The sequence below is a fragment of the Hyperoodon ampullatus genome (genome assembly GCF_949752795.1).
Source record: "Hyperoodon ampullatus genome assembly, chromosome: 18".
Taxonomy (NCBI): Eukaryota; Metazoa; Chordata; class Mammalia; order Artiodactyla; family Ziphiidae; genus Hyperoodon; species Hyperoodon ampullatus.
Window position 1 is genome coordinate 34,190,309 of NC_136931.1, and position 24,428 is coordinate 34,214,736.

At 51.1% G+C, this 24,428-nt stretch overlaps 1 protein-coding gene across 1 annotated transcript; it reads right to left on the minus strand.

Annotated features, from left to right (window-relative positions):
* Nucleotides 1-555: 555 nt before the first annotated feature.
* Nucleotides 556-24,184, minus strand: NOD2 (nucleotide binding oligomerization domain containing 2; the record flags this gene model as incomplete). The annotated part of the gene is made up of 11 exons (XM_079723183.1): nt 556-628; nt 2,107-2,190; nt 5,552-5,635; nt 7,325-7,408; nt 7,900-7,983; nt 9,906-9,989; nt 12,273-12,356; nt 12,588-12,671; nt 16,543-18,358; nt 21,764-21,869; nt 23,726-24,184. The coding sequence occupies 11 exons, from the start codon at nt 24,182-24,184 to the stop codon at nt 556-558; spliced, it is 3,042 nt and encodes a 1,013-aa protein (XP_079579309.1).
* Nucleotides 24,185-24,428: the final 244 nt, after the last annotated feature.

A 24,428-nucleotide genomic window follows, 5' to 3' on the forward strand; every position in this document is an offset into this window, starting at 1 on the left:
GTTGAGGGGGATGGGAGGGCGGGAGGAGGGCTGGGGTGTAACAGGAGGAGCAAAGGTGAGAACGCCAGTATTCTGAATCCTCAACCACAGAGGAAGTGCCATGTACAGGGGTCCAGGATGAGTGGAGGAACCAGACATAGAGAACAACCTAATGGGTGACCATGAGTTGAGACACAGCAGAAAGTTGCTTCCTGAATAACCCTCCTCACGTGGAGCTCTCTACACCAATAAGCACGCAGTGGCATCCGTGGCTCCACTGACCCGTGTCAGGTTGGCCGGAGACCAGCCCCATCGTGTAGAGGGGGGCTGCCCCTCTTCCACATCCCAGGATTGAATCTTGGGAAGAACTTGACAGGAAAAATAGGCTTTGGGAAAGTCTGCTCTGCAGGGCACTGATGCGCCTTCCTCTGCCAGAACAAAGGTGACCTATTGGGCTGGCCCTGGGCAGGACCAGGTTCCATCTGAGTGGACTGCTGTCAGATGTCATCCCGTTTCTGGGATCCAAACCCACGGCCTGCTCCCAAGCAAACTGAGATAAACGTTGACCTGGAGACATCAAAGCAAGAGTCTGGTGTCCCTGTGGCTGAGCTTCTCAATTTCCTCCGGAGAGAAGGTGTTTCCTCGGAGCCTGAAGGGGATAAAGCAGAGAGAGGTTTGAGTAAGAACAGGAACCAGAGCAGTGTTTTCAACCGGGAAGCTGCGGCTTTATGAACTCATGCCTGGATGGCCTGGCCCTCCGGCCCAGCTGCAGCTCTCCTGGGAGAGAAGTCTATTCAGGTTCTACCTTCTGTCAGCCAGGATGGCTCATGAATCACTGTGCACGATTTAACAAGCCTCCACGGCTCTGCAGAGTCCACACGGGGCCCAGCCAGCCCTGACTCCCAAGGCTGGCCATTCTTTTTAAGGCAACAGCAGAATCTGTCAAGAATGCAATGAGCAAGTCCCAATGTCCTCCCAAGCTCTGCCAATAACATCAGAGCCCTTAAAATATCAACCTGATGCTAGCTTGCTCCCCCTGGACACAGAATGTGACATTTCTCAGAACTGTGCAACGGTTTAAGAAAAAAATAAAGCCCACGCTCTACCCAGGACCCGAGGACCTCACAGGCTACAGGGATTACACAATCGCACAGAAAGGAAAAATCTCTCCATGGCAGGACAGATTTTTACAAGTCTTTATTTTTAACTTCATCGTTTGATAGCTACAGTTGCTACTGCCTTGATGTGCTTTTTGAGGGAGGGACAAATCTGCATATGTAAAGCAGGGTTCACGAGCTTTCAGGGATGAGGCATGTAATATACAGCAGCCAAAGGGGCCTGGTCCAAGCCAATCAGCATGGTGGGGTTTGGGGTCAGCCTGAGCCGGTTTGCCCAGCTGCGTGGGGTCAGCCTGTCCTCTACTCTGCTTAATTACTGGCATTCTAAATGGAGTTCCAGAGTGGCCAGCTTTTTTTGAGAAACCCCTGAAAGATAGATTTTTATAGGGAATGTCCTCATTTTAAAATATTGGTTTCTAGCCCAGTGTCTGAAACATATATAGTGTTATTCACTCATAACATGTTAAATCAGGGGAAATCTTTCTACCTCTAATCTGAGCGATAAATAGATCCCTGGAAAGAAGAAGGAGAAATCTTTGAAGTTGTGATGCACTGCTCTTTTCAAATACATAAAGGAACATGGCTTTTCATTACGTATAAGACTTGGAAACACTGGCCAACAGTTCCCATCCTGTGTAACAGCCGCCCAGAACTGCAGAGGGTCTAATATAACAGCATTGACCTGTGAAGGCAGATGTAATACCCAGGGAAGGCAAGAGCTGAGTTCTTTTCTCTGTTTCCCTCTTCAACCACACCCCAAATCCCACACGGTTGCCTAGAACAGAGACATTCCTGAATAAATGCTCATGATTTAAAAATGAGAGAGTTGGTCCCAGCTTAGAAACATGAAGACATCTTTCCCAGGGAGCCAGATCCATCACATGCAGAATGGGACTCAATGTCAGGGTCATAAGGGATCTTAGAAATTCTCAAGTTTCTCTCTCCCTTCACCCCAATTTATAGATTGGAAAACTGAGGGAGGTTAAAGAGGCCTGCCCAGGGGCCTTACCAGACTTCCAGGATGGTGTCATTCTTTTCAAGGGCCTGCAGGAGCGCTTCTGCCCCAAGGGAGGTGATGCGGTTGTTAGACAGCCTGGAGAGGAAGATGGAATGGTGAGCTTTGAGGATGCTTGCTTCTCTTCTTGAGCCTGTTTAATTAAAGGAGGCTTTGGGAGCCGGCCAGCCTCCTGAAGCCCACCGGCCCCCTCAGCATGTCCCTCTCCTGCCTGAGATTCCCAATGAGCTCATCCGCAAAGGCTCAATGCCCAAAGTGAAATGCACCCCTCTCTCCTCCAGTCACCAGATGAGTATTAAGTAGCTGCTCCCTTAGGAAGGAGCATGGTGGTTAAGTATGTGCATTCTAGTGCCAGACTTCCTGGGTTCAAATCCACCTTACGCTACTCCCTTTTTGATCTCAAGCAAATGAGTCCCAATGTCCTCATCTGTAAAAAGGACCTAGAAGAGTACCCACCTCATGGAGTACAAGAATTAAACAAAGAATGGCATACTCTAAAGCCCTGGGCACCGTACTTAACTGATGGAAAATAATCCATGAACAGTAATATTGTCATTTAAGGGCCCTGGGGGCACAAGGACACAGACTAAAGAAAATATGAGGTTGGAAATGGGGAGGGAAGATGGCATACAGTCAGGGACAGCAGGGGGAGAGCCAAGTGGTCCCCACACTGCTCTTTTGCTCACAGCTGGCCTTCTGTAATCTCCACTACCTGGCTTCCCCCTCAACAATTTCAGGAACTTCTGAGAAGCTGACCCTAAGGCAGTGCTAAAAATAACAGCAGCCCATATTTTTAGAGCTCTTACTATGTGCCACTTCATAACCTACACCACCTGGGTTCATGCTCAGAACCCTATGCGGAGGGTTCAGTTTTTTTTGTATTATTTTTTTGTGTGTGTGTGGTACGCGGGCCTCTCACTGTTGTGGCCTCTCCCGTTGCAGAGCACAGGCTCCGGACGCGCAGGCTCAGCGGCCATGGCTCATGGGCCCAGCCGCTCCGTGGCATGTGGGATCCCCCTGGACCGGGGCACGAACCCGTGTCCCCTGTGTCAGCAGGCGGACCCTCAACCACTGCGCCACCAGGGAAGCCCGAGGGTTCAGTTTTTACCCCATTTATACTTGAGGCAACTGAGGCACAAATCCAAGCAGGGACGGCTGGTCATGGTGGAGTTGGGGCCCAAACCCCAGCTGTCAGGCTCCAGAGCCTGCAGTCTTAACCAAGGCTTGGCACAGACCACGTCTGGAAGAAGGATGTAAGCTTTGCTTTTCTTTTTTAAGATATGTGAGAAGCTCGATTTTTATGGGGAAACAGTGGAGGAGGATCCAGTTCAGCGGTGCTGAATTATAAGGCTCTCGACAGAGCAGCGTGGGACATCGGCGGCTCCCACCGCCTGGCCTCTGTGGGGTTCGACTGGGGTAAGCCTGTGACAGTGAGGGAGGACAAATGCGCCTCATCCACACAGGGTCGATGATAAACCAGGTATTGCCGAGAGCTGCCCTGTGTGCAAAGCCTGGGATCCCAGCGCAGACAAACCCAAGCTTCACCAGGGCCTCCGAGCCCGAGCTTCACCCATGTGACGAGTGGAAGTGTTTTCCCCAAACGTTTGGCAACTTCCTAGCCCCTGCGAAGCAACACAAACAAGTGTTGCCAGAGTGGATGGCGGGTTGGCAGCAAAGCAGCCGATCTCCCAGCTGCAGCTGTCTGCTGGCCTTGGAAGGTGAGTGTTTTCCCCGGGCCACGCTTGCCAGGGCAGAGGCCAGTCTCCTCTAGCAAAAAGAGCCATCTGCTGGTGCCCTGACATCCCTGGGAAGTGAGACCTTTGGCACCCTGGCTGGTGTGGCGCCAGCCTCAGAGAGCACCGGTCCACAAGCCTGTGGTGACCACTGGCTGGGATCCTGCTCAGATCCGCCATCCCTCTCCTTGTGGCATGGGTCCCTGACCACCGAGTGCACCTCTAGTGGTCCCCCGATCACTTCCCCGGCAACACCACCGCTGCCCAGCCCTCCAGCTCTGGACCCGCAGGACCTGCACGAGGTCCCATCCCCTTTCACCAGCTTCCTCCACTGCCCTCAGCCTGATCCACTTTCCATCTCTCGCCTGGAAGGGTGCAAGAGCCTCCTGGCTGGTCTCCCTGCTTCCATCTTACTCTCCTTCCACCTGTTCTGCACAAAGCAATAAGCACGATCTTTGGATGATATAAATCAGATCACATGACTGCCCTCATTAAAACCCTCCGAAGTCATCTCCATGTCCTTAGAATAAACTCCCAAATCTCTCTCAGGGCTCTGAGGCTGCTGTGGCCAGCTCCTTCCCACTCCACCATCCACTACAGTCCAAGCTCACAGGCCCTCCTTCTGTTCTCAAAACCACCAAGCTCGTTTCTGCCACAGGGCCTTTGCACTTGCTGTTCTGCCCACCTGGAATGCACGTTCCTAAGACCTCAGCATGGTGGGAACCTTCTTGTTATTCATTTTTCAACTCAGAGGTCACCTTCTTAGAGAGGCCTTACCCAGCAGCAACTCCCCTACCCTCTCCAGTCACTCCCTGTCATCTCTCTCTGGAATTTTCTTGAGAGCACTTATTACTAACAGAAATGGTCTCATTTGTTTACTTGTTCATCATCTGTCTCTCCTGTTCAAATTTAAGAGCTATGTGAGCAGGGGCCTTTTTACCGCTCTATCTTCAGTGCCTCAAACAGAGCCTGGCACAGACTGGCTGCTCCAGAAACATTTCTTGCATCAATACATAAATGGATGAACGCACACATGAGTAAAAGCAAGCATGCCTGCCTGCATAACACACCAAGAGGAACCACTGGGGATGGCCATCAGAATTCTCCTGCCTGAGTCAGAGAGGACCCCTGGAGCAGGGGAAGGGCCCAGCCTGTAAGCCACTATAGCAGATGCTGTGGGCAACCCACCCACATTGCCTCAGCTCTCACCTCTACCTCTCAGGGCTGCTTGCCGGGAAGACCCCCATTCTCTGCCTGAGGCCTTTCTGCTGACCCCAGGAGCATGCTCAACCATGTTCGGGGCAAGTCAGATGTGCCAGGAAACAAATATCCCCACAAGCACAGTTCAATATGTGAAGGATAGCAGCTGGTGGATAAATACCCCCGCTGCCTCTCGCCCACAGGATTGTACCCCAGAGGTCCCCAGTGATAACCGGCTTGATAACACACCTTTTTTTGGTTACTGGCCCTCCCCGGCCTCATTTCACTACCCTCTCGCCAGTGTTTGCAGGGACTACCTCCCAAGTAAACAATGTACACTGGAACCCCTGCCTGGGATTGGGGGAACACAGAAAAACCAGCAGTTTTCTACCGAGCTACCTCCCGTGAGTTAGCCAGGTTGGGAAGCCTCCCAGATCTCTGATTCAGAAACACCCCCTCCCAAGGCCAGTCATTACTGTCCCAGCTCCTGCTTACAGGTTCCTTACTTCAGGACTTTCAAACTTGAATTTTTCTCAAGTCCTTTCGCGAGACAGCACACACCTTCATCCTGGACATGGTTCTCCTCCAGGCTGGCAAGAACAAGGGAGAAAACCCAGTTGATGTGGTGATGTTTATTATGGACGATGACGTCAATAAAAATGAATGCATGTGCCCCCCCCCCAATTAAGAATATCCAACATCTGAAAACTCACATTTACCAGTAAAGTAAGAACAGGTCAAGCAGGGTATGAGGGTTCTCAATTCCTGGGACATCTCTGGGAGAGAATTTGCCCCAGGGCTCCTTCACATAAGAAGTTCCCTCATGTCCCAGTGACTCAATACCCATTTCCCTTTCTTTCTCATTAATGGAAGGTTAATGTCATTTGGAGCAGCCATGTGCTTGGCGGAAAAACTACATTTCCCACTCTCCACTGCAGCCAGGGTTGGCCAAGTGACATCCACATGGCCATCAACACATAAGGAGAAACTGACAGATGGGACCTCTGGGAATGTTCTTTAAAGGGGAGAGACCCAGTCTTTTGCCCTTCCTGGATATAGAGACTGAACCTGGAACACAGAAGGAGTGCTGTGGGTGCTGCAGCAGCCACCTTGTGACCATGAGGAAACCAACCATGAGGATGAAACCACACGCTAAGGATGTGAAAGATTAGAGGGACAGAGTCCAGACCCCTGCTGGCCTCATGTAGCTGCCATACCAGCCCTATGCTGCCTACCTCCAAACTGCATGTACATGAAAACATCAGTCCTTTACAAGTTTAAGCCACTGTAAATAAAGGTATTCCATCACTTGCAGCCTAATGCAGTCATAACTGATACACTCACAGTGAGGCACTCCTCTAACAAGAAATTCCAAGCTGTAGAACCCAATCAGAATATACTCAATGGTACAATGGCAGGGCTAGTGAGCCCTGGGCCCTGCTAGTGGGCCCTGCCAAGGCCCACTGGCAATATTCATTTTGTGGCCATGCTCATAGGTTTCAGTGCCTTTATACTTCCCAGAAAAATCAAACATTTAGCATTTTATCTCCCTGATATAATTTGGAACTGCCCAGAATATGTCAGAAGAAGGCTAGACAAGTGGAAGCTGAAGGATGGAAAGCTTGGAATCAGGATAAATATGATTCACGGTTCATCTTTTAACTTCCGCCAAACTCCACTCCACCTTGCACGTGACCCTGACTTTAATATCCAGTGTCCTTAGGCACTCACATTTACCTCGAAATGACAAAACAGCAGTCATTGGGGCAGCAGCAGCAGCAAGAGTAGTAGAAATACTGTCACTACTACAATTTCACATTTATGGAGTGCTTACACACACTCCAGACACTGTACTAAGCTCCTCACAAACATTACCTCATTTAATTCTTACAAAAGTGTTTTATAGTGGAAAGCATCCATACTCTCATTTTACAGGTAAGAAACCTAAGACTCAGAGATTGTTACTTAACTTGCCTAAGATCACAGCAGGCCTTGAAGGTCAGCTGGCTGGATTCCAGAGTCTGTTCTCTTAACCATTATGCCCCAGGGAGGCAGTAAACAGAACAACAAACCGATCAATATAATTAAATGAAAAGAATTAGCACCTATATGCCAGGCTCTATAAGCTTCATGTCACCCAGGACAAAGACAAACACAATTACCCAATCATTCAGTCATCCATCTTTGTCTTACACACACAATGGCTTCCACAGATGAGGCCAGAGAATGAAGAAAGGCTGATGTCTGCCTCTCTAGAGCAATGAATCTCCTAAACTCACCAGAGTTCTTCCAGGGCCACGTTCTTTTCCAACATCAATGCTAAGGCTTGAGCGCCCACACTGCCAATGTTGTTTCCCACCAGGCTGGATGTAATCAAGGAACAAAAATGTGTCAGAGCAGGGAGGGACCTCAGAGATAAGATAACCCATGAAGTGCAAAATGCATGGCACACATTGCCCCATGTCCTAGTCTGCTCCATGTCAGACATCACTAATTGATTACAGTGCTCTTTTTCATTAAGCCCAGAAGTAGCTTTAGAAACCTTCCCAACATAGTGCACTGGGCAGCCCCCACTAACAGACTGGAGTTGGCCCTTGAGCTAAAGTGTATCTGATCTAGCCCAAGACCTTCAGTGTACAGATAGGGACTCAAGACCCCGGAGAGGAGAAGTGACCCAAAATCACCCAGAAAGACTCAAGTGTCCTGACTCCAAATCCAGTGGTTTTTCTTTCTCATCCAATTATCTAATATAGGGGCTAAAAATGAAGTTCAAAGGTCTTCAGAACTGGCCCAAGCTCCTCCCTCCTCCTGTTGGCTCCCCCATGACAATTTCAGGACAAACACTGAGGCATACCTGAGCCACCTCAAGCTCTGGTGATCACTCAAGGCTTCAGCCAAGGCCTGGGCTCCCCTGTCACCCACCTTGTTGCCCCAGAACCTGAAAAGTCCAACAGAGTCAACAGATAGTGTCAGTGAGAACCTGCCATGTGTTCTAGACATGTGCCTTTCCTCTCTGTGGCCCCAGTCAGAGGGGCAGGACCACCCAATCCCAGAAAGGTCTCAGGGGGACTCCTAGGTCCCAGCAAAGTGAACTTGCCTTCATTTTTTGGAGGGATGGCCAAACTTCACTCAGGTTTTTTTTAGCTTCTTTAAATCAGGCTTACAAAATAGTTAGAGGCCCACCCAGTGTACACCCTCAGGGACGAGGAACTCATTCTCAATGCCAGTTCATGGTTGTGATATTTTTCCTGACATTAGGTCAGACGTGCTTGTGCTAACTGCCACCCATGTGTCCCTAACTACCTCTGGGACCACCCAGAACAAGGCTAACTGTTCTTCCACAAGCCAGCTCTTCGTTTCTTCCTCCTTCTTCGCATCCCCGGGCCCTTCACGGCATCTAACTCCTTCACCTTTCGGCTCATACTCCTCAGACACACCCTAATTTGGACACACCCCTTTTCAAAGGTGGAGCCCCGGTCACACCTTGGGACCTGGTCATTTTACGTGTGGGAAGTTAGGCTGGACCTGTAGGTGCCCACGTGAGCAGAGACAGTGGCCCTGAGATGCTCACTGCATTTTCACTCATTAGGTGAATCGTTACTGAGCTCGGGCCCTGTGCCAGCACTGCTCTGTGCTCCAGGGATGTGACACTGTAATAGCAAAAACCCTGCAAACAACCTAAAGTGTGCGTCGACAGGCAACCAGCTAAACGCATCACGACATCCACCAGAATACTAAGGCAGCTATCCTTTAAAAAAATGAGATCATGTCATATGAAAAAAATGCCTATAATATACTGTGAAGAAAAACAAAATGCAAGCTACAGAACAGTTTGTATCATATGACAGTGTTTGGGATTTTAGCACAAGGCCAGGCCCAGACAGGTACCTTAATAAATAACGTGTTGAGAGATAAACATCCCCCGATGTGCAAGATGTGATCTCAAGCAGGAAGGAACTCGGTGGGGCTGCAGCCACCCTTTCCTAGACTCTGTGCTGCTATTAATGCATCCTGGAAAAGGTGCTGATGTCTCCAGCAATGCGGTCCCACTCAGGGCTCAAACCGAGCTGGAGGGCAACTTGCCTGCCTATAAAATGGGTTGGAACACCCAGCCCTAAGGTCATTCTCTCTTCCTACAATCCTGGGTTCTAAAGCCCCCAGTTCTTATCAAATGGATCCTAGTTTACACCAGGGGAAGACAGGACAGGAGAGGGGCTGCAGGGGACTGTACAGGTACAACACTGGAGGGTATCGCTCTGCCCAGCAAACAGGGGAAGCCCCACTCAGGGGCCCTGAGGTCTGCAGGACTGCCCCCCCACCGCCTGCGTCTGACCCCTCTCCCCTCCCTGGCGGGCCTGGCATGACCCTACAGGTGGCAAGGGCTCTGCAGGACTTGGTGCAGCCCCTCCCATCCTGGGTCCAGGGTCCAAACTTCCCCACTTCCTTCTCTTTCCTTGGTTCTCACCCCAGGCTGTGCATCATCTGGGGAGCTTTTTAAAATTACTGATTCCTGGACCTTGTATCTGGATATTTCATTTAATTGGTCTGGGGCAGGCAGTGGCATTCTTCAGGAGCTCCCAAGTGGTTCCAACCTATAGCCAAAGGTGAGAAGCACGGCCCTAGCACCCTCGAGGACTTCCTGCCACCGCTCATGGGCTCTGCCCTCCCCCAACCCTGGCATACAGAACTTCCTGTTTATCGAGCTCGAAGCAAGGCAGAGGCAGCCAAGGGCCGCCCACGCTCTCCCTGCCTCGCCCTCCCCACTGCAGCCTGGGCAGCCCCTGGGGCCTTTTGGCTGAAGAGTTGGCTTCGCCTGCCCCTGAATCCTCACAAGCCCCTCCGCCCCAGAATCCCACCTACCCCAGGAACTGCAGGGAGGCGTTGGCTCTGAGCCCCTGGGCCAGCACCTCGGCTCCCGCGGCTGTGATGTGGTTGTTCCCCAGCCTGGAAGGAAAAGACACAGGAGGCTGAGAAAGAGAGCAGGATGGGAGGACCGTTAGTGCCCCGAGACTGGGGTCTGGTGGGGGAAGTGTGGCCTGGACAGAGAAACAGGGAAGAAAGCTTTGAGGACTTCTCTGCAGGATGCAGGAACCGGCCCTCCAGTTCCAGCTGGGCAGACGCAGTGCGTGCTGTTCACGCAGGGGGAGCTCCCTCAAGGCTCCTGCGGACTTCATTTTCCACCAGCAAAGGGAAAGGAGTGGAAGGGCCTGTTTTGCAAAGCAGTGGGACAGGTTTTGAGCAGGAACCACAAGAGGCTGCCCTCCAGGAAGGAGGCTTCCCCCAGGGAGCAAGGGTGACTCACTGTTCCACTGTCTCCTCGCTAGACCCTGCCTCCCTCCTGCAGCCTTCCCAGATTCACTGTGGCTGCCCGGTAGCCTCTACCTGTTGGGAAAGGGCCTGGGGTGGGCCCAGGTGGCTGAAAGAAAGGGATCCTGCTAAGCCCTCGGGCAGGGGTCGAGGAGGGGGTTTCAGCAAAATCCAGACACCTCAGAGAGTTTCAGGGAGGTGCCCAGAACTCTCACCCACAGCTCGAGGCTTCCTGGAATAATAATACAGTTTCATCTTTCAAAGAACTTTCATACGCTTTAAGCCACTCTGGCCGACAACCATCTTGTAGGGCAGGTATTAGTATTCCCTTCGGGAACGGGTGTGGCAGCCTCTCAGACCTCTGAGCTTCCTGGGTAACGAAGGGCCCCAGCTGCCGTGCTGGGAAGTCCGACGTCCCCTCTGCACCAAGGCCTGTTTCCAACGAGCTGCTCCCAGCCAAGGACTGGGAGACCTGAGACTCCTCTGCTGGGCACACTGGCTGGAGGACTCGCCAACAGCCTTCTGTCCTCTCCCCGATCTGCACTGGGGTCTAAGATGCTTCCTCCCACCCCTCCTTCCTTCCCTCTCTCCCTCACTCAGGGTCAGACCTACCCTGCAGTCGGCCAACTCTCCCAGGCTCCCCCAGCTTCCTTCCCCAATCTTCCCTTATAGGCATTTTCCCCAATAACTGTGTCACACATCTAATCCGTCCTGGGAGCACTGGACGAACAGAATAAACGTACTGAGAACTTATGTGATTTACCCACCATCTTTCAGGCACTAAGCTCCTTATAGAAAGCACTCACTATATTGTGCCAACTTTTGATGTATGTTACCTCACTTAATCATCACAACAACCTATGAGGTAGCTATAACCATTATCTCCATTTTATAGAAGGGAAAACAGAGACACAGAGATAGTGGGCTGACCCAAGGTCACACAGCTAATTCAAATCTCAGGGATGCTGGATCCAAACCTTGGTTGGTCTGGCTCCAGAGCCCTGTGCTCTCAACTCTGATGCTACATTGACCAAAAACACAGGTCTCAAGTTCTGGGTGCAGCACCTTTCTGCTACCCTACAGCCCTCCCTGGAGGTTGGGCCAGCCCAGCTCTGGCCACAGCTGCTCTCGGGTTCCAGAGTTGGGAGGAAGAGGTGGTGGTAGCAAAAGAGAGTCCTTGGTACAGAATGACATCTCTGGTGTTGGCCTCAGCAGCCCTGCCTGAGACGGAGTCAACAATTTCAAAATGGCAGCTCCTATTCCTAAACCCAGCCCAGCACGTAGAAAGAAAGGATGGAGGCAACTTCTCACTTTGTCTTCTTTTACTGCCTCATAAATCCAGGAGGCAAGAATATCTCAGAGAGGAAGAGAAGCCAGGCCAACCCAGGGACTAGCTGGAGGGGCGACACAACAGTGTCAGATGGGAGAGAGACTCCAGTTGAGGCCGAGAGGGCTGGGAGCAGCAGAAACGCAGACTTCCCAGACTGGACCCGCCCCACCCCACCCCACCCCCCGCCAAGCAGTAAAAGGACCTTCTGAGAACTTTTTGGCAACTGGCTGCCTCACTGTGGTGACAAGTGACGGCTGCATTCCGCCCCCTGCCAAGCACGTGCTCAATGTACATCAGGGAACTCGGGCACCCCAGAGAGCTGGTGACACTCTTAGACACAGGGCAAAAGAAGGTCCTGGAAACCCTCTTCAGTCCTGGGAGATAAAGGTCAAAGGGCAGGAAGCCTCAGCAGAATTGGTCTAGAGTTTGCTAGGGAGGTCACAGCATTAGTGAAACCCTGCTCACAACGAGACACTGCCCCTGTATTCAGCGAGGAGATCATGTGCCCGTTATGAGCCGAGACCAGACCAGACTGATTCAGTTGTGGGGATGAGAAACAGTTTCCAGGGGTAGGGAAGCCCCAGGCTCACCTCAAAGCCAAGAAATTCTGCTTGCATGCAAGGAGCTTGGCCATGGAGTGTGCACAGCCGTCGGTCAATTTGTTGTTGAAAAGACTGGAAAATTCCAAGAGAGAAGAGACATGGAGATGAGATGAGGCACAGTGGACAGCGGCCACCCAAAGCCCGGGTAGCCGGGTCCCTCAGGACAGGAGCCCCCTGTGCCCTCCGGCCACGCAAAGGTCCTTGTCCCAGCCTGTCCCTTGCTCACGGCTGTTGCCCAGGCAGCATGGCCTGGAGTGAGGCTGGGGACACGGGGCCAAACGTCCATGGCCCAGCCTGACTTACGCTAACTTCTGCAGCTGCTCACAGTGAAGTGCTTGTTCAGTGAGCTTGCAGATGCCTCGGTCTGAGATGTTGTTATCTCGCAAGCTGAAAAAAAAGACAAAATAAATAAATTTGAAAACAGAGCCAATGAGAGAGGGGAAAAAACGAACAAAACCCCAAAAGGGACCTTTGCTCAAGCCAGAAGTGCCAGCATCTGTGCTTCTGGAAAACGCCGCAAGGAAAGAGCACCCCAGAAAAGTGGAGACTCCCTCATGCCTGGCCAGGGTGCTGATGTCACTCACTCTGTAGGGTGGGGGGCTTCGGAAGTGGGGACCCAGAGCTCACGCAAATAAATAAATAAATAAATAAATAAATAAATAAATACAGACTCTCGGGCCCCTCCCCTGGAGCTGGTGAGTCTGCAAGTGTGGGGAGGGGCTCAGGGATCTGTGTATTTTAATAACTGTGCCCATGATTCTGCATCTTCAGGCCAACTTGGGAGGCCCTGACTTAAATGTTAACACCTCAAGCTCTCTGGAGCCCCTCAAAGGAAGTTCTGATCCTGGCAGCCACTTACTAGCTATTTGCTGGTCCCTTTATCTGTAGAAAAGGAAGGAGGGTAATGCCGACCTCACTGGGCTCTGGTGAGGATTTAAAGAGATAGCTCACATAAAGCCCTGTGCGCACCTGGCACATAGTAAAAGCGACCTGTAATATGACTGCTCGCACATATGGAGCACTTCCCAATAGTAACAATATTTAATCTTCCTTAATCTTTTTTTTTGTTTTTGTTCATTTTGTTTCTTCTTTAATCTTTAATGAAGTAGGTACTATTATGTCCACCAGAGAGAAGGAAACTGAGGCCCAGCAAGTGAAGCGCCTTCACTAAGGTTGCACAGCACCTAAAGGATTGCGGCCTAGGTTTTCTGGCTCCAAAGGCCACTCTAAACGATGCCGTTGTACAGCCTCTCCCTTCCAGCCTGCTCTGGGCTCTTAACATCAGATTCATGCATTGGTGGATCACAAAATCAACTCAGAAGGTTTGGAGCAGCATTTTTAAATTGCAAAAAGAAGAGAAAGGAAAAAGAGAGCAGAGTGTATCACGGTTAATAAGTCATTTTGTGAAATTTCAATCTGACATGCCCGTGTGCTTGCTCACACCCTCTCTCGCTGTGGGTCACAGTCAAAAAACTTCGAAAGTCATCGCCCTAGAGTCAGAATCGGGGTCTAAAGAAACCTACACGCATTGGGGCACTTTGTGTATGGGGCTTCTTGAAGCCTGAGGGTTTCGGTTGGCATGGAAACAGCTTCAAGTGGGAGGGATGCAGCTTGGCACTGTGGGAGAGAAACCTCTCTCTCTCTTCCCCCCTTCCCGCGCGCCCTCCCTGTCTCTGTCTCTTTCTCTCTGCCCCTCTGCCCCGCTCCCTCATTCACTATCTGTCTCTGTCTCTGTCTCTGTCACACACAGGAAATGCCCACGCAGCAACCTCAGGGTTTCTGCCCCTCCCCCGTGGCAATGGCGGTTTCAATACCAAGTGTGTGTAGGGTAAAGCTCGGTGGAACTTGGTCAGGGACTTTCACTGTTAATGGAAAATCAAGCTGGTTCCCACAGAGCAGCAGTCTTCACAGTGTGGCCTCTGAACCGCTTGTAGCAGAATCACTGGGTTAAAAACCTAGATTCCGGGGCCCCCACCTCAGACCTACAGAATGGAAACCACTGGGAACGGGCCCAAGAATCTGCATTTCCACAAGTCCCTCTGCACACTCCGGTCTGAGCATTAGAACCAGGCCATCATGGTCTTTCTCTGAAAATCGAGGCAGGGCCCCAGTCTCCACCCAGCCCTTCCACACACCGTGGCAGTCACGTGGGCCTTCCCAGCCCAGGAGAAGGAGAGCCACGCATTCTGGGGATCCATCTATGAGGATCATCCAGACCACAGGTTCTTGACCCCCTGGGGTTCAAGGACCCTTTGGAGAACTACTCTTGAGGTCCACTACCCAGAAAAACACACATTCATATTTCTATCCGGAGAACAGCTCCCACAGACAGGTCTCGAAATTCCTGAGTGAATGTATCATGATTCCTCCTTCCTGGGGAACTAGGGTATTGTGCTGCCAACTTCCGTCTACCCGGCCAGATCCACTCTCCCCCTTCTCTGCCTGGCTCTCGGTGGGGAGCTGATTCCAGTGGACTACATTGTAGACACCCTGCTCCGGCTCCCTGTGGGTTAAGGCGAGAGTGGGGAGGAGAGGAAGGCCAGGGTTTACCCCCAGCTCTCTCCCTTCCAGGCTGCTGCAGCCTCGGTCCTTCCAGACAGACCTCTGCGCATGCTCCTCTCAGCCAAGAGCCACTCCTCCCATCCCCCACCCCTTCAGGTCTAAGGAGGCCAACAGCCCTGTCCCTCCCCCATCCCCACCGTCAGCGGGCCCCAGGACCCTGCACCATCTCTACCTGCTCTTCCTAACTCCTGCCCAAGCTTTTGTAAGCTGTCCCTTTATTAAACTCTCCTCAAATCATCCAAATCAGCTTCCTCCCTATATATACATGTTTATCACATACATTAACTATGTATCATATACATATTAACTCTCTATGATATGGTATATAGTACATTATTATTGCATTATATTTATAAATCTATGACCACGGTCCTGATAACAAAGGCCGCCACACAGTTTCTAGTAGATATCCATGTGTTTGGCTCCATGCAGAAAAAAAATCTCGCTGCTTTGGCCCAGAGAAGGTAGGTCACCCTAATAAAGTCAAGGAGAGGTTTCTTCTTTGCTCAGCGTCAATCTAAGGTCACCTGGGGTAGACCAAAAGCCCTGGAGAGGCTGTGAGTCAATTTCACGTTAGAGCTATAACTTCTGCATTCTCAGAGGTTTAAAGCAGAGAGCAGGAAGGCTGGAAGGGAAGTTGGGGAGCCTGCAGCATGCTGGCAAACCTGACTGGGCACACCCTCTGCCCTCATCCGGCCCAAGATGTGAAGAGAGGCCCACGGGGGCTGAGGCAGAAACATGGGAAAGCTCACACCTTCAGACAGGGGCCGAGAGCAGGAAGGGCCAGGCCAAACTCTCTGCACTACATAAGGAATAAAAAAGCAGGTGAAACTCTGTGGCCACTTTCTATCTCTTGGGTCTCGAAATTTCCATCTCATTGGGATTTTAAAGACTCTCATGGGACTATGGGATTAACAGATGTACCCTACCATATATAAGATAGATAAACGACAAGGATTTTCTGTCTACCACAAGGAACTATATTCACTATGTTGTAACAATCTATAATGGAAAAGAATAGAAAAAATATATAGACATAGATATGTATAACTGAATCACTTTGCTGTACACCTGAAACTGATACACTAGTGTAAATCAACGATATGTCCATTAAAAATAAATAAATAAATAAAATTTTAAAAATAAAATAAAATCTCTCATGGGGTGCAAGTCACCTTTGATTTGGAGGTGGTTCCTAATACAAACACATATTACACCCAACTGTGCCTGTGACTTAAAGGTTGCCCTGGTGCCTCTGAAGCCCGTCCGTACACAGGTTGCTTGTGGAGAGCAGAGACTGGTAACCAGAAAGATGTGATTTGTGAATCCTAGCTCTACCATCTCCTATGTGACCCTGGACAAGTTACCTCATTTCTCGGAGCCTCTAATTGAGGCTCATGGGGAAAATAATGTCCCAGCCTATAGCCCAGGGTGGTCATGGGGATTAAAGGAGGTATTTCTGGGAAGAGCGTAACACAGTGCCTGGCACGTGGACCATTTCATGAATTATGGCTATCGCTATCATAAGTCGAAACTAAGGCCCAGACTGGGGAGGGGACTAGGCTGGGGTTACACCAAAGGGGTGGCAGGGCCTGGGGCTGGGCCTGGACTCCTGGCTCCCAGCACGGAGCTCCCCTACCTGCACCCCAATGGTGGCATTCCCCTCGCCCAGCCAGCATCGCCCAGCAACACTCACTAAAGAGCCTTGCAGACGCCGAGGCAAGGCAGCAGCTGCTCCACGCCAATGTCGCCCACAGAGTTGTGGTCCAGCTGCAGGGCCACAGGCTGCCGGAGGTGCCGCAGCACAAAGGCCAGGGCAGCACACTCGGCCGGGCCCACGCTGCAGAATGTCAGCTTGAGATGCCCGACGTCCAGCCTACGCACAGCCTCCCGTGCCAGCCGCTCCTCCTGCATCTCATACAGGCTCCGGATGAGCCAGATGAAGCTGGGCATGGCATGCACGCTCTTGGCCTCGCCCGGCACGGCTGGTGGAATGGAGCGAAAGTGCTTGCGGAGGCTGCGGGTCAGACACCGCCGGGTGTAGGCCTGGCGCCAGAGCAGGGCCTTCTCAGACACCTGGCACTCGGCTAGCAGGCCCTGGCGCTCCTGGGACAACAGCCCCGCAAGGAAGGCCGCTGTGATCTGGAGGTTGTGTGGCTCGGCCCCCTGCAGCAAAGCGGCCACACTGCCTTCTTTGCACCCGGAACCCCGCACGCGCAGTTTGGACAGCACCCCGGCCAGCAGTGAGCAGCCAGGCCCGTGACAGTTGAAGAGGTGTCTGAGCGAGGATGGCGGCGTGTCGGCACTGAGCGCGAGGTAGAATGCAGCAAAGAAGCACTGGAAAGTGATGTGCAGGAATTCCAGGGGGGCTGTACTCCCAGGCACGACTGTCTTGGCACGCACCAGGAAGCCAAGAGAAACCTCCTCCCTGTCGACATGTGCTGCCTGCAGCTGCTTGGTGGAAAACACGTAGCAGCATGTGCCCAGGCCCCACAGAGCCAGGCGGCCGAGGTGCAGGAGGGTGAGGAGACTGCCCCGAAGCAGGCCAGCTCCCAGCCCATGGGCAGCTGAGTCTGGCGGGGAGGCATGCAGCAGAAAGTGCTGCAGGATGAGCAGGTACATATCTGTGGTGGTCTTCGGGGACCCCCCGCCCTGCAGCAACAGTTCCTGGTGGCATTTGGACACCATCCAGGAGAAGACGGGCAGGTGGCACAGACTGTGCAGGGCCAAGGTGGCTCTGAGCCAGCGGATGAGGCGGTCAGCCACCCCAGGCTCGCGATGGCGCTTCCTCAGGTACAGTTCGATGCCCTCTTCCGAGAAGCCCTTGAGGCTGAGCTCCATGCGCACGTGCTTCCTGAGGCTCGCCGACACCGCGTCCGGACGGCTGGTCAACACCTTGCGGGCATTCTTTAGCAGGTTGCCCTGCAGAAGGTTGAAGAGCAGACTCTGGACAGATGTGGGGGCGGTCGGACAGCAGTGACGGTCTCGATCTGTGAACCTGAACCTGAACTCGTCAAAGCCGTCGAAGGTTAAGAGGATGCGCTCGGGGTGGTCGAGGAGGACCTGGAAGACGTCCTGCTGGCCAAGGTCGGGCCAACAGCAGTGTTCAAAGAGCAGTGTCCACACCGACAGCGGTTTCGCCAGGCACTGCAGCTGCCGGCAGCTGAATGGGAAGACGAAGATAAATTCCTGGAAGGCCCTCCCTGAAGCCCAGAGCAGGTGCAGTTGCTGCAGAAGCGTGCTCTTGCCGCTGCCTGCCTCGCCCACCACCAGCACAGTGTCCGCGTCTTCGTTGAGGTGGCCGCGGGTGCTGAAAAGCTCCTCCAGGCCCAGGGTGGTGGGGCTCTGCTGCAGAGGTCCAGCCATGCCCGCCTCCATCCGGATCTCCAGAACATTCTCTGTATATATTTCCTCCAGGCAAAGGTTCTCTGTCCCATCATAGGTGCTCAGGAAGCGAGACTGAGCCAATACCGTGGTCCTCAGCTTGGACAGGTACCTCTTACAGGCGGCATCTGGAAGACAGGAGAAGAAACAAATGAGGTGGCACCATGATGAAGATGGGACCTGATCAGAGGGTGGGCTGCCTGGGGGAATGGGATGTGGCACATGGGCGGTGCTCATCCTGGCTCTCCACTCACAGGCTAGGGACTTTGAGGTTGGTCACGTAACCTTCCCAAGACTCAGTTTTCTCCCCTGTGAAATGGGAGAAGCAGTGGTTCCTACCTTACAGGGATAGGGACCCATGTAAGAAACCATGGCCCAGTGAAGATCATGCATGGCAGTTCTTTGTTCAGAGGCCCACACAAAGTGGTCAAAAGACATTGCCTAGCACCATTATTATTACTGACATTGGAAAGAACTGTAGAAGATTAGAAGGAGCACCAGGTTGGGGTCAGAAGACCCACATTCTGATGCCTGTCCCACCATATTGGTTCAGGAGCTTTAGACAAGTCCCTTCACCACTCAGCCTCAGTTGTTCTTTCTAAAGGCCAACAGAAGGTTTAAGGGCTTAGGAGCCCGGTTTCTGAAGTCAGATACACCTAAGTTTGAAATCCGGGGCCAGGTACTTCCCTGGTGGTCCAGTGGTAAAGAATCCTCCTTCCAATGCGGGGAACGTGGGTTCGATCCCTGGTCAGGGAACTAAGATTGCACATGCGGTGGGGCAACTAAGCCCGTGCCACAACTACTGAGCTCACGCACCCCAACCAGAGAGCCTGGGTGCGGCAAACTACAGAGCCCACACACTCTGGAACCTGCGCATCACAACTAGAGAGAGAAAGCCCACATGCCACAACTAAAGAGAAGGCCACGCGCCGCAACGAAAGACCCTGCATGCCTCAACGAAGATCCCGCGTGCCGCAACTAAGACCCGATGCAGCCAAAAGTAAGTAAATAAATAAATAAATCTTAAAAAAAAAAAAGAAAGAAAGAAATCTGGGTCCACCATCAGCTTTGGGCAAGCCTCTCATCCTTTCTGGCCTCAGTATTCTTATCTCTAAAATTGGAGACAATTCACACCTTAAAGGATTGTTTTAGAAAGAAATGAGATAAAATAGAGTTTAGAAGAATGCTGACATACGGTTAACTCTCACAAAATGGTGTTGATTATCATTATTATTATTGGGTGTGATAGGCACAACAGGGGCCCCTCCGAGGTGCCCACATCCTAATCCTCAGGATCTGTGAATGTTAACTTACTTGCAAAAGGGACTAGACAGATGTGATTAAAGACCTTGAGATGGGAAGATTATCCTGGGTTACATGGGTGGAACTAGCACTGGATGGTGTCAGGGTCACCGGGGTGCCCAGGTCAAGGACTTAGACAAGGTTCCCTGATCAATATCCACTTCCCCATCCTCTTCATACAGCCCTCTGCAATAAAAATTCTCATGTCTAGGATGTGTCCACAGAGCTGCTGTTTTTCCTTTATCATCCTAATACCAGCATGAGCAAACCACTCCCTGTGTCAGGGGTTAGTTCTTTTTATAGGAAACGGGGAAATTATGGTCCAGAACCCCAGGGTGGTGGGACCTCAGAGCATCACAGCCTCACTGCCCCCAACCAGGTACTGACCCATTTGTTCTCAGCTCAAAGACTAACAGGTAATTCTCACAGAGCGTTCTGAGCACACTGAAGCTGTATTTACGGTCGTCCGAAGGACATGCCCTGTGACTGTGCTTCCTGTTCTGTTCCCAAAGCTGATGATTGCCATTGCTTTTTTTTTTTTAATATTTATTTATTTACTTACTTACTTACTTGTTTGTTTGGCTGTGCCAGGTCTTAGCTGTGGCAAGCGGGATCTTAGTTGCCACATGCGGAATCTTTAGTTGCAGCATGTGGGATCTTTTAGTTGCAGCATGCAGGCTCTTAGTTGCGGCACGTGACATCTAGTTCCCTGACCAGGGATCAAACCCAGGTCCCCTGCATTGGGAGCGTGGAGTCTTAACCACTGGACCACCAGGGAAGTCCCTGTCATTGCTCTTAATGCCATCTGGATAAACTAGGAGCACTGAACGGACACCGAAATATATATATTTTCTCAATACCCTGATTTCCCATGCAGGTTTTCCAGCTGCCATCAAAATTCTCCAGGAAAAAAATATATCTCTCATTTTAAAAACAAACACATGTCGACCATCACTTTTGGAATCATCACCCTGGGGAATCTGGCACCATGGCATGGTGTTACAGTGCATGAAGAGTCAGCTGTGCTTGATGATATCAACATTAAACATTAACCAAGGGTCAAGCCGGGTACCATGCTCTGGGCAGCATCCCCTGTCACAAACTGACGTCTGTGTTCTGTTCTCAGGTGAGAGGGTGCACACCCAGGCACCAAGCACAGGCTTCCGACATCCTTCCCACAAGCATGCTCACTGCTCAGAGGGCAGGGCCCAGGGTGATAAATCCATCTGTCAGCACCATGCACAATTCAGGGACCCTGGGTGCCGATGAGCTTTCCTGACGGTGATGTGGGAATAAGACACAACAGGCTTGCTTCCTCTCTTTACAACCGACAAGCTCTTCTCCCAGGAAAAGAGGAAGTGTAGGTGCAGATGGCCTAAAACCAGATCCATCCTCCCCTACCTTGTCACTCAAACTCCCTGTCCCAGTTTCCACATCTGTAAAGTGGAAAAAACAATACCTACTTCTCAAGTTTGTTGCCAAGGACAGACATCGTAAATAAAGCACCTGGCAGGATGCCTAGGATGTTCAAGCTGTGCCATCCAAGCCTCTCCCATTCCTGAACTGGGTTGGTGACCATGTGAAATGAGAGATATCACATTATCTAAATCCATTTGGCTCCTGAGTTTCTGATGATGAGTAGCTAAACTGCAGAGATCAAGAGATACCAGCCATTAAAAAGTGTACCCGGGCTTCCCTGGTGGCGCAGTGGTTGGGAGTCCGCCTGCCGATGCAGGGGACCTGGGTTCGTGCCCCGGTCCGGGAAGATCCCACATGCCGCAGAGCGGCTGGGTCCATGAGTCGTGGCTGCTGAGCCTGCGCGTCCGGAGCTTGTACTCCGCAACAGGAGAGGCCACAACAAGTGAGAGGCCCGCGTACCACAAAAAAAAAAAAAAAAAAAGTGTACCCACATCTTTCCAATACAAGAGTATGGCTAGTAAGGAACAGCTGTATTAGCTCTCAGGACAAGGTAGCTCCAGTGATCACTCCACAGTGCAGGAAGAAATAAAAGCAAGCCCTAATACTACACACATTAATCCTGTTAATCCTCCCAATAGCCCAGTGAGACCGTGGTGATGTTGCCCTTAAAATGAGGAAACTGAGTCTTAGGGGGGGTTGCACAGCCAGTAAGTGGGATTCTGACAAGTCTCATGCTGGAGTTTTTGCTCTTAACCACGAATCTGAAAGTCCTTCTTCCCCTTTCTGATGAACTGAGAAGAACACATATATACCTTCAAAAGGCAGGGCCAACGGGACAGGTAATTCCTGAACACATTGTAGAAGGAAGGCAGCCAACCCATTCGCCTTCACTGCGGCAAGATCAAGGAGCCTTCTTGCCTGTGGGGAAAGCAAAAGTCATTATTTCTCCAGAAAGGCGGATGGAGAAGTGTGGGAAGGTTTCTACTGATTACGACAATACCATGGGCATCTCTCTTCCACCACCATAAAAGGCCAGAAAAACATCCATAAACAAGATGCGTTTAGAGAAGTCAATACAGTATCGGGTAGTGAAATGAACAGTTGAATACACGTCCAATCTGGTTCCCTCTCAGGACCCACTGAAAGAGTGAATAACTGAAAATAGAGGGGGAAAAAAAGCGCCATAACCCTATAAAGGATAGGAAAAACAATTCTGGAAGATGTAAATCACTTGGATGAGAGGTGATTTCATTGAGTCTCTATAATCCCTCCAGGGCCAGGCTCAAGGAGCTAGTGCTCAGGGTACAATTGTAGGTTTCAGGTGCACTAGTGAGAGAGGACCAGAACATGTCTGCTCTATAAATACTTGAACATAAATACTACAAATACTTTAAAACAGCCTTGAACAGACTTATTCCATCAGTCTCAACCAGGCTTACCTAAACTCACGTGGACACCAAATACATATTTTAAAAAATAGACAAAAACAGTAACTAGAAAGTCCCCCAACCCAGTCCATCCTAACACTGCAATGTAATTCCAATTCATTCATTCAATAATTCATTATTTCTTCAACAAGTATTTCTTGAGTGCCTACTATGTACAAGGCTCTCAACACAATAAGCTTTAAGACAGAGTCTGGCACGTAGTAGGCATCAAAATAGATTCTGGATGAATAAATTAATGATGAATGAATTAGTCAGAGCACTGTGTAATGCAATGGCCCTCTCATGAACTACTGTGAGCTTTTTTTTTTTTTTTTTTTTTTTTTTTTTGCAGTACGCGGGCCTCTCACTGTTGTGGCCTTTCCCGTTGCAGAGCACAGGCTCCGGACGCGCAGGCTCAGCGGCCATGGCTCACGGGCCCAGCCGCTCCGCGGCATGTGGGATCTTCCCAGGCCGGGGCACAAACCCGTGTCCCCTGCATCGGCAGGCGGACTCTCAACCACTGCGCCACCAGGGAAGCCCCTACTGTGAGCTTTTTCAAACCACTTTTCTGGGACTCAAATTTCCCAATCCATAAAGTGAGGTGTTAATGACTGTTCCATCTGCATCATGGGAGGCCTGAGGTTCACTATTTGGGAGAAAATAAAACAAAGAGTTTCAAAAATACCCAAAAGACACTCCTCTGTTCTTGTGGAATGTCACATTCAGAGGCAGTTATCCCAACTCCAAATGTCTATGATCTAATGCAATTTCATATTAGAAATCCTATGTGGGCATTTAAACTATATCAGTACATAGTATGCTATATTCATTATTAAACACAGGTTTAATTTAATGAATTTTTATCATATGTTGAGCTATTAATTTAAAGCAGACAGCATTAAAAGTGTACAAGTACAGAATATCACTGATAACAGAATTGATAGTAGCCAAAGGTAATGTTAACGAGTGTTTACTACGTGCTAGACACCGTTCTAAGAGTTCCGTAGCTCACCTCATTGAATTCTCCCATCTGTGTTTCACAGATGAGGAATCCGAGACAGGAGAGATGAAGGATGGTGAGTTTCCACAGAGAAGCCTAAAGTCACAGGTCTTGAGCCTGCATCGTCCTGACTCCAGAATCCAAGATGCTCGCCACCATATATCGCTGCCTCTCGTCAGAAGTGGCATGATACCAAAATTCCAGAGCAACTTTTACCTGCTTGGCTACCCTTAAAGGGGAAGCGCCACGACCCATGTCTCCCCACAGGGCTGACTTCACAAACCAGTCTCGGTAACTAAGCACGCTTTTCCTTTGAATTCTGATGAGCCAAGAGGGAAAAGCCTTACCCGCTGGGATGACGTGAAGATGGGCCGCCTGATTTCATCACATTCGTACTGGCTGATGAAACCCCGCGCCTGTGTCAGGTCCAGCACGCCCTCCACGTGACCGTAGAGTCTCCTGACGATGGCTGGCCGGTGACTCTGCAGGTCACGGGCTGGGTGGGGTGAGTGGGGCTCCCAGCAGCCGGGAAGCTCAGGGGGCTGCCTGTCAGCCTGGGTCTCCTGCACAGCCGCAGTGAGTAGTTCACAGCCCCAAGCGCCCTTATTCCAGACAGTGTCCAGGAGGCGCCTGGCCAAGTGGGAGACAGGCTGGCCCAAGAGGCTGAGCCCCTCGTAGTCCTCCCAGGAGAGGACTTCCCAGGAAAGCAGCCAGTCCAGAATGCTCTCAAAGCCCTCCAGGGACCCCGAGACCAGCTGCTCCACCAGCTGGCTCCTCTGTGCCTGGAAAGCGTCCTGCGTGTACATTTCACAATCTGTGGAGGAAAATGAGGTCCAGTGCAGGACTTCTCAGGAAGCAGGCAGGCGGCAGTGGAGAGGGCAAGTCAGCCCCACCCTGAGACCAAGACGGCCACAGTTCTACCCTTAGACATTACCAATGCAAGCTCCCCATTGTATGGATGTACAAACTGAGGCCCAGAGAAGGCAAGAAACTGGCTCGAGGTCCCACAGAGGGTTTGAAGCAGCCAGGAGTTAAATCAAGGCCCCTGGC